Genomic DNA, 10,384 nt, shown 5'->3' with positions numbered 1-10,384 from the left:
CCCCTCCCCCTGTACACTTCTCTGCACCTTTACCTGCAATCCCTCCCCCCTCACTTGCACACTCCTCCTGGACATTCAAGATGGACTGCTGCTCCCTGTCAGGCCTCACTCAGATCAGGTGCTAGGAGACCCCCACCTCCTCACCCACACCAGTACCTGCTGTGATCCCCAGCACAGCTGGCTGTTGAACTAACCCTGTTTATTTGTTTACCTGGGTGCATTTCTGTCTCTTTCTCCTGGAATGTTGGCTCCTAGAGCCGGCCCTGGCCTCCTGTGTGAACTGCTCTTCCCCATCACAGAGCCTGACACCCAAAAGACCCTCACTTCCAAACCCAGCAGTAAAAGAACAAAGCCTCTAGCTGGCAGATGGGCAGAAGACTAGCACAGACATGTCACCACGGAAGACAGACAGGTGGCACGAAGCCCTGAAAAGACGCTCCACATCATGAGCCGCCAGGGAGAGGCAAACAAAACCGTAAGGAGATGTCACACTGTCGGAACGGCCACAGTTTCAAAAGGTCACAAAGGATGTAATTCTATTTACGTAGCACTTCAAAGTGGCAACAATTTAGAAACGGAACAGGTTAGTGGGACAGGGGTTAAGGATGGGGGGAAAGGTGGAAGAGGGGAGGTGGGTGTGGCTATGAAAGGTCAACACGAGTCCTTGAGGTGATGGAACTGTCACGTGTGTTGACTGCAGGGATGGAAACACGAACGGACACATATGATACTGCGTGTTTGTGTGTTTAAGTGCGCAGGGCTAAACACACACGAGTGCGTGTAAAACTGGGTGACGGGTCCTCGGGATCTGTTTCAGTTCTTTTTTAAACATTTATTTATTTATTTGGCTATGGCAGGTCTTGGTTTCAGGAACACAGGATCTTTTTTATTTGCTGCAGCATGGGGGCTCTAGTTCCCTGAGCAGAGATCAGTCCCAGGCCCCCTGCATTGGGAGCTCAGAGTCTTAGCCACTGGACCACCAGGAAATCCCCTCTGTTTTATTTCTTACAACTGCAAGTGAGTCTGCAATGGTCTCAATGAAGTTTCCATTAAAAAATAAAAACTTTCACACATACAAAAAAAAAGAATATTTTAAAAATACACACACACACAAAACCCTCAATAAATATCCTAAAATGCCTGACTGAAAGCCCTCTGAAGCTCTTGCCATAATTCGCTGAGGCTTTCTCCCCTTTTGCTCTTGTCTGATGCATTTTAACAAGGATGGAGCCATCCTTTCATCCTCCATGGCCCTCGGGGGAGGCGATGGCCAGAGCTGGGTGGCAGAGACCAGTGAAGCCAGAAGATCTGGGTCGTGAGGTCACACAGCATCCCCAGCAGTGAGCATTCCGAGCCAGGTCCCAGAAGTGGCCCTAGGCTGGCCCGGGACCTGCAGCCTCCTCCGAGGCTGACAAGGTACCTTCAGGGCAAGCGCTGCAGCTACTGCTGAGACATTTCTGGCCACTCAGCCCACACTCGCAGCTCCTGCCCTCCAGGGGAGTCCAGGGGCAGGTGTCAGCTTCCCTTCTTCCAAGTCCCAGGTCTAGGAGGAGTTGGGGGAGCAGGGGGTGTACAGAAAGGGCAGCGTGCTGGGGAGGCCTCTGCTTTCCAGCAGGCACTGTGTTGGGTGCTTGGAGAGGTGCCATGTTTAAGCCCACATCCCTCTTTCAGGGTTCCTTAGGCCCTCCGGCAAATCACCCAGCTGGAGCACAAATCCTGAAATAGGTCTTTCTGATACCCTCTCACCAAGATCGCCATGTTCCCATCTGGTGTGTTCTCTGTTGCCCAAGGCCAACGAGGAGCCAGCCCCGCTCGTTCACATCCAGGTGTGTTCACTGCGGGGCTTTGGCTGGAGGTCATTGGCTCCAGGGCGTTTCCCAGGTGGCTCAGGGGCAAAGAATCTGCCTCCAATGCAGGGGACAGGGGTTCAATCCCTGGGTTGGGAAGATCCCCTGGGGGAGGCCATGGTAACCCACTCTAGAATTCTTGCCTGGAGAATCCCATGGACAGAGGAGACTGGCGGGCTACAGTCCATGGGGGTCACAAAGAGTTGGACATGACTGCAGGGACTTAGTGCACACATGCATTGGCTCCAGGAAGGGAACGCCTGGGAGAACCTCCTGTCTGGGAGAGGGGATGACTTAGACCAGCGGTCCTCAGCCCCTCTGGCACCAGGGACAGGTCTCGTGGAAGACAATTCTTCCGTGGACTGGAGGGGGGATGGTTTGGGGATGACTCAAGAGCATTACATTTACTGTGCACTCTCTTCCCATTGTTATGATGTCAGCTCCACCTCAGATCATCAGGTATTAGATCCCAGAAGCTGGGGACCCTGGCTGAGACTCTGGGTGCCCGAAGCATCCCTCTAGCTTCAGCTCAGAGCTTCAGCAGGCAAGAGTGGGAGGAAGGAGGGTCGGAGAGCCGCTAGAACTCAGTGCTCTTGTTTGTTTTGGGGGCGTTGTTATGGTTACCTCTTCACCTGCTACCAGCTCTCCTTTTACAAGAATGATCTACTGATTCCCTTTTAACTAAATTTATGGAAATTTAAAACATGAGTTAATTTAAAGAAAAATAAACTATAGCACAGGTTGCAGCAGGCAAGATAAAATCGGTGAAGGAATACCAACAGCTAGAAAACTTGCAGTCTGAGGGCTCCCTTGCTCAGCTCAGCTCAGAGAACTGAGTCCTCTGGGACTGGGTGCCCCACGCCTCAGCCACGCGCTGAATGTGGCTACTGAATGTTTGAAACGAGACTAGTCCAAATGCAGACTTGCCATTAGTGCAAATACACACCAGATTTCAAATTCTTCTTAGTAGGATAATAACTTATTAACAATTTTTATATTGAGCACACACTGAAATAATATTTACATTGGATTAAATAGAATATATTATTTAAAATTTTTCTGTTTTAATTTACTTTCTTTAATGTATCTGCCTGGCCATTTAAAGTGACACTTGTGCCTTGCAATACACTTCTTTAAAAAAAATAATATTTATTTTTGGCCGTGTTGGGCCTCAGTTGCGTCATGAGATCTCCACTGCAGCACGTGGGCTTCTGTCCGGTTGAGGCGCACAGGCTCAGCTGCCCCATGGCTTACGGGATCTTAGTTTCCCGACTGGGGCCGAACCCGCATCCCCTGCACTGGCAGGTGGATCCTTAATCACTGGACCACGAGGGAAGCGCCATGAAATTCATGTCTGCTGGCCGGCACCTTCTAGACCTTCCAGCTGTGGGGCTGCGGGCAGCTTGCTGCTACCAGGGCACACCTGACCCCCAGCTCCTCTCTCCCACCCAAGTCCAGACGAGGGCCTGTCAGAGTTGCTTCAGAAAGGTGGTCTGGTGGAGCGTGGAGGGCAACTGGGGCACAATGAGGCCGAAGGCCAGCTTGGGATCTGCCCAGGTTGAGGGGAAAATGGTAGAGCACAGAGCCGGATGCCCGCAGTGGGACAGGTGGGGGCATATTAGTGTGGTGGGTATTTAGGTTCTGCCATAGATGTGGGCAGCAACGGAAGGGTCAAGGTGACTCCTCAGTAACTTTGACATCAACACCATGGAGATGGTACAGGAAGAATACCCCCCATGCCTTCCAGCTCCCTGCAAATGCAGTCCAGACTCTCCATGAGAACACTCCATTCTCAATCACCATCTGAGAGTTTTCACCACGCCACAGAAAGAGGCCAGAGCATTTTAAACAAACCACTGGGACCGCAACTGGGACATTCTACCCTGTGGCTCCACAGGCCCCCAGAAAGGCCAGCAGCCCACCGGGCACTGCCCCATGCCCAGTGGGCACAGCTCCATCCTGTGGAGGCCCGTGCGGTCAGGCCGTTAGGGACACACCTTTGAGCAACTGGCTCAGTCTTTGGGGTTCTTGTCACCTGGGCTCCAGAAAACCCCCAAAGAGCATCTCAGAGAAGGCTTGGCAGAGGTGACCTGTGGGCACATAGGTGGCAGCCTTTGGGCTGAAAACACCCAGGCTCCTTTCCCCAGAGGTAAAGTGATCGAGGTCACGCATACGCAAAGGCACGCCTAGCTTCTCCCAAATGCTTACAGGCGTTTGTGCATGAGAAACAGCACGAACAGCTTCCTAAGGGCCGCCAGGACCCACTGGCCTCTAACTCAGAAGACACACCTAGCTGGGGAGGGAGGGAAGACTTTTGGGGGGTGGGGGAGGGAAGATTTCCAGCAGAATGATATTTCAGTCAAGTATGGTGGGAAGAGGTCTGTGGTCAACCAGGCAGGGACTTGAAACTTGGGCCCTTTTCTCCTGGCTGGGAGACCTTGGATGAAGTTCTTGACCACTTGAGTCTGAGACTCATTGTGTGTGTGTGTGTGTGTGTTCAGTCGCTTCAGTCATGTCCGACTCTTTGTGACTCTATGGACTGTAGCCCACTGGGCTCCTCTGTCCATGGGATTTTCCCATGCAATGATACTTGTGCACGTTGCCATTCCCTCCTCGAGAAGATCTTCCCAATCCAGGGATCGAACCCATGTTAACTGTGTCTCCTGCATTGCAAGCGGATTCTTTCCACTGAGCTGTGGGGGAAGACCCAAGCCTCAGTTTGCTTGTCTATAAAGTGGGTATAATTCACAGGACTATGGGGGAGGTTAAATAAGGTGCCGCGCCCCACCCCCAGCAGGAGTGATCAGCACTATCCTTCACCCTCCTGGTGCTGCGTGAGGGTCTGGCTGCCCCATGCAGGGGCAGGGCCCAGCCCATGACCCAGTGACATCAGCAGGGCCACCCAACTCACTCTGCTCAGCTGGCTGCACAGCAGAATCACTTGGGAAGTCTCCCCACCTCTGCCTTCCCCGGGGGCTGCATTATTGATTCAGTGGGGCCTGCACCACTCTATTTTTATAAAGCTCGACAGTCAATCTGAAAGTGCAGCCAAGGTTTAGAGTGCTTATCCCACCAGATAGGAAATTCTGGGCCTTATCTGTGGGAAGAAGGGGTCTCGCATTCACACTCTCCCTTTCTCCCGGCGGGGGTGGGGAGGGGGGCTGTCTCGAACCCAGAGCCTGGACCGGCAGGGACGTGCAGGCTCCAGGTGTGGGGCTGCCTGGCGCCCTGACCCTGTCCGTGGGGACTGCTGCAGGCAGGCTCGTGAGCACCCACTCGTCTTCGCTCGCTCTATTTCCATCACTTGGGACAGATGGCAGGAAGTGGCAGTGGGCGTCGAGTCATGCAGGCCCTGAGGATTTGCGATGGGAAGGCTTCGCAGGAGGAGCGGGGAGCGCTTGGTTTTCCTCCCACCCCTGGGCATCAATAGACGCCAGCCAGGCAGCCTGCCTCCCGGATGGGAGGGGAGGTGAGACTGTCGTGAGCCCCTGCAGAACTCACACGTGCACACAGGCACGCATACACACGCACACACACACATGCCTGGGTGCTGATCCACTCAGAACACTGGCGCCGAGGCGGGGGCCACTGGGGTGTTGCTGCCCTGCTTCTGGTGCTGCCACATCCAGCAGCCCACCATCTCCTCACCTGCCCGTTGCTGCCCAGGCAATGAAGGCTTCTCACCAACCCGGGGGTGGACTTGAGCCACTCACAGATCGCACTATCCCATTGGGGTGCCCTTCACAGGCTCGACTCAGTAACCCCAAAATGACAACACTGATACTCACACTATTTACAGAGCTCTCTCTATGCACGGGTGTTGGGGAGCGGGGTTGGTGGAGGATCTTATTTACCAAGAAGGAAAACGAGGAGCCGGTGGAACAGAGAAGCTAACTAACTTGTCTGAGGACACACAGCTAAGGCATGAGGGGCCTGGAACTGAGCCCAGAGGCACAGCCGTGTTACTTCCGCAGCTACATTCGGGCGTGGCTGGCCCGTCAATTCCAAATGCTGGGGGTGGGCTCTGTGATGGGCCAGGGGGCATACACGTATGTAGGGGCAGGGTGATCTGCATTATGGCCCCCCAGCCCCCACGGCTCAGCATAGGGCCCAACCTCAGGTGAGGGCCTGGCAGAGGCGATGAGCATATCTGCGGCCCAGGGAGGGGATGGACGCTGCCCACGCTCACAGTGTCACTTGGGCAGAGTTGGGGCGAGTACTTGGCGCTCTGGAGTCACTGCCCAGAGGGCCCATCTTGAGACAAGATCTTTTTTTAATAGCTGCACACCGTGGCATGTGGACTCTTAGTTCCCTTACCAAGGATAGAACCCATGTGTGGTAAGTGGCTTCAGTCATGTCTGACTCTTTGTGACGCTGTGGACTGTAGCCCACCAGGCTCCTCTATCCATGAGATTCTCCAGGCAAGAATACTGGAGTGGGTCATCATGCCCTCCTCCAGGGGATCTTCCAGACCCAGGGATTGAACCCACGTCTCTTGCATCTCCTGACCAGGGATCAAACCTGAGCCCCCTGCAATGGAAGTTCAGAGTCTTAACCACTGGACCACCAGCGAAGTGCCGAGAGAGAATCTGAACACAGGGCCAGGGTGGACTGGGCACAGGGCACAGCAGCAGCAGCAGGTCTCAGATTTATCCCTTGCCTGCCTCGAAAGGCATGTGCTGGGGGGCCAGGGAGGGCAGGGGGTGGCCAAAGAGGTAGAGGTGAGGCCGGGAAAGACCAGCATTGCTCTGCCTGGCTGAGCCTGGTGTGGGTGTAGGCCGCCTGCTGGAGGGGAGCGCTGGGCAGAGACCTCAGGCAACAGATCAGAGCTGGGCCAGCTGGGGAGCTGGGACAGGCCCTTTCAGCCGTCCTTCTCAGGTCAGCTCAGCTAACCCCACACCCACCCCTCACTCTGGCGCCTGCGGGTCCCCTTGGCTTGTCCCCATCACGTGGATGCTCTGTGACGCTCCGGGATGTGGGCTGATCACAGCTGACAGATGCACCTGCCTGTTCCAGAGAAACATCAGTCAGCTGGAGCTGCGGGAGGGGCCGCACAGTGACTCACTCCACACTGCACCCTCCTTCGCGCTCTGTCTCCTTCCGGCCGGGGCTGCAGGACCAGCAAAGGGAGGCGCGCCAAGTGCTTTCCCTTCTTTTTTCTTTGCCTTGGAAACCAGGGTCTCCCCTCTTCCTCACAGAGGCCACATTCAGGGCTGTGCAGATGCTCCTGGGAGGGGGCTGGGGTGGGAGAGCAGATGGCCCCCCAGCCCCAGCTGGCAAAGCAGCTCCCATGCTTGCCACAGATTTGGATAAGAAAAGGGCTCCTAGTGTCAAAACATTGGGGTCTTATCCTTTGAAGCCCCCAGAAAAGGGGATGTGGCTGGCTCAAGGTCACACGAATAATCCAGGAGGCATGGTTGGGGTGGGGTCTGACCGGAGTGTACTCACTAAAGTATTCGGAGGGTGCAATTGGCCACAACTCCATGGGGCCAGCCCCCAACAGGGGTGGGGCATCTCCTATAACCAGCTGCCTGGTTATAGGCACACTCCTCTCTCCCTGTAGCCTTCTCCCATGACATCCCCATTCATCCCCACCCACAAGCCATAGGGAACTGAGCTTTGGAGTAAGACAGAGCAGGGTTCAAATTCCCACTGTAACACTTTGTAGCTTGCAATCTAGGGTGGGCCTTAGTTTCCTCATCTGTAAAGTGGGTACAATACCAAGCACTACCTGGGGGGCCGCGTGGGGGTCCAGAGAGATAATCCAGGTGCAGAGCCTGTTGGAAGGACCCTGGAGAGAGGAGCGGCCACTTCAGGGCTCTGCCCTTCGGCCCTGGCCTTGTCCCAGAGAACACCCAGGACCACTTTACTTGCCATTCAATTCAGGGATGTGATTACTATACGTGGAAATAAGGGAAACCATTAGGGACCACCTCCCACAAACTCCCTGCAAGAAGGCAGGAACCTGGGCAGGTAGAGGGTCCCAGTGGACATGCCGGGCCATGAAGACAGCTCTCCCTGAAGACCCAGGAGCAGAGCAAGGGTTCTGCTTGCTCCTTTTTCCTAAGATCTCAGGGAGTTCAAGTCCCGGCCCTGTGCTGGGCGAGCTGCACGCCCACCCCCACCACCCTCAACCCCAAGCCTCATGTCTACAGAAGGGGAAGTGGCAGGGCCCACCCTCCCAGGACTTTGTGAGGACCCACAGATGACAGTGACAGGCGCTGAGGATGGATGGGTCAGGCCACCTCCCAGCCTGCGCTCCGAACTGTCGCCCCTATTGCCGCTACTGGTGGTGGCGGTTTAGTCGCTAAGTCGTGTCTGATTCTTGTGACCCCACAAGAATGTAGGGGTATGTAGGCCCTCAGACTCCCTGTCCATGGGATTCTCCAGGCAAGAATACTGGAGCGGGTTGTCATTTTCCTTCTCCAGGGAATCTTCCTGACCCAGGGATCACACACGCGTCTCCTGCATTACAAGCAGATTCTTTACCACTGAGAGGAAGCTGATTTTTCATAATCTCCCTGCTGACCTTGGTGACAGTGGTGATCACTGTCCCAGCCTGGCCCACAGCTGAAGGTGTGGGGTCCACTCCAGTCTCCAGCCAGGCCAGCTGTAGGAAGGGCATTGGTAGGCATGGTGGACCCACTGGGGCCTGGCTGTGAGAGAGGGCAGGGGCCAGTGTGGGGTCATGATAACCAAGGGAAGGGCCAGATGCATGTGGAGGACGGGAACCACTCACCACACTCATCTGGCAGGGACAGGGCGTGACCTCCTGGCAGGTAGGAGCCAGTGGGGGAAAGGCAAGAGAAGGGGGATTGTCGGGAGGCTGGTGGACACAGCAGGCTGAATGCAAACCTGCACGCAGCCTGACTCAGTTGAGAGCCCCACCTCTGCAGGTTTGGCAACCTGGCCAACCATGGGTACAGCCACGGGGTGTGGCTGTGCATCGCAGGCTCAGACTGATGCCCGAGGATGCGCATGACCTGTGACGGCTGTGGCACATGTATACAGTGAGCACTCAGTGTGTGAGCCTGTGACAAGGCTCTACGTTTCTCTACTCCTGCCCTGTCTGCCTGGAGGTAGCGGGGAGACTTAAGGCGACGGGGAGAAAAACACCTTTTCAACACGCCCTGCCGGCGTGCTCGAAGGGTCTCACATCAGCACCTCTGCCGATCCTCCTGACACCACTGAGATGGAGCAGACAGTGCGGGGGGCGGGGGGCGGCCTGGGGTCGGGGCGGGGTGGCCTGGAGCCAGCAGCCACAAGCCCATTCTGGACTGCTTGTCCTCATGAGTGACAGAGAGGCAGGAATCCATCTCGGGGGGAAGGGCATGGAGCTGGGGGGGAGACTGGCACACACCAGCCCAATATCCACTCTTCCTTACTCACAAAGCCCTGATTTTATTAGAGGGTTGTTGGTTTTTTTGGCCCTTCCTTTTTTCTACTTCCTGCAGCCTGTGTGTGTTGGCTGGAACTCCAGCAGCCATTTTGGACGTGAAGGTAACCTCTCGAATGGAAGCCAGTGAGACAGATGGAGCCTGAGTCCATGCTGAGACAGATGGCCCTTAGTCCCTGTGGATCATAGGGTGCCAGCCCTCTATTGCCTCCCTCTGGACTCTGTGTGAGAAATGTAAGCAAATGTGTTCAAACCACTGTTATTTGGGTTGTTCTGTTATAAGCAGCCAAATCTAATCCTGGTGTTTCTTCTTCCATCCAAAGCAAGACTGTCCCAGACGTGTGGGGAGGTGCAAAGCATCAGCAGATTTTCTGAGTGTTCACTGTCTTCTGGGAGGGGGGAGCTTGTTTTCCTTTTCCTCATTATTCTGCATTAATTATTCTTCATCCTTCCCAACTCCTTGACACCATCTCTTGAACTCTACTCCCGGCATTTCCCTTGCTTTCTCTCTCTCTCCAGCCTCCCAACAGCCCCACAGCGGGAACTAACCGCATGTGTCCTTGTCAGGGGTCCTCTAGCCCTTCAGGAAGTGGATATTCATTAATTACTTGGATAATTAAATGATGCACTCATTGCCCAGCCTTCAAAGGTAAGACACCCCCTCCCAGCATTCAGCCTTTCCCCAGCACTAATGAGTCGGAGGCTTGGGGTCAGCACTCTGGCACTTGCCCCAGGGACTTAACTGAACCACATGGCTGACCCCAAGCTACTCCTCTGTCCAGCTTCTGTTCCACAAACACCTACAGCCTTTGCCGTCTGAAGGGGGCCCCAGGAGTCTAGCCTCCCAGGCAGGACACCCCAACACTTACTTTTTCCATAGCGACCCTACGGGGGACAGCAGGGAATGGGGTCAAACATAGAGGCACAGCAAGGCTTCCTGGTCCAGGGTAAACCCCCGAAGCCCCCACGCCCCAGCCCTGGGCGAGCGCCCAGCCCCGCCAGAGCCTACCTTGGCCCGCTGCATCCTGGACAACCGAGAAAACTGTTGCCGGCTTCCCCTCCGCGCAGCCGGCCGAGCGGGCAGCTGCCTCATGCTTGCCGGGACCCAGACGCAATTGCTGCTGGCGGCTCCCGCCCGCCC

The 10,384-nt window shown here is 55.4% G+C and overlaps 1 protein-coding gene across 1 annotated transcript in view; it reads right to left on the bottom strand.

Annotated features, from left to right (window-relative positions):
* KCNIP3 (Kv channel interacting protein 3, calsenilin) overlaps positions 1–10,334 on the bottom strand; it is a 96,357-nt gene extending 86,023 nt beyond the window's left edge. The window contains exon 1 of the mRNA XM_010829572.1: positions 10,253–10,334. Within this exon, the coding sequence (XP_010827874.1) occupies positions 10,253–10,267 (15 nt within the window). The 5' untranslated portion in view covers positions 10,268–10,334. The remainder of the gene's footprint in view (positions 1–10,252) is intronic.
* Between the last annotated feature and the right edge of the window lie 50 nt (positions 10,335–10,384).

This window comes from Bison bison, unplaced genomic scaffold, assembly GCF_000754665.1.
Source record: "Bison bison bison isolate TAMUID 2011002044 unplaced genomic scaffold, Bison_UMD1.0 scf7180017864508, whole genome shotgun sequence".
In the NCBI taxonomy this organism is placed as follows: domain Eukaryota; kingdom Metazoa; phylum Chordata; class Mammalia; order Artiodactyla; family Bovidae; genus Bison; species Bison bison.
This window is presented reverse-complemented; position numbering and strand designations above follow the sequence as displayed.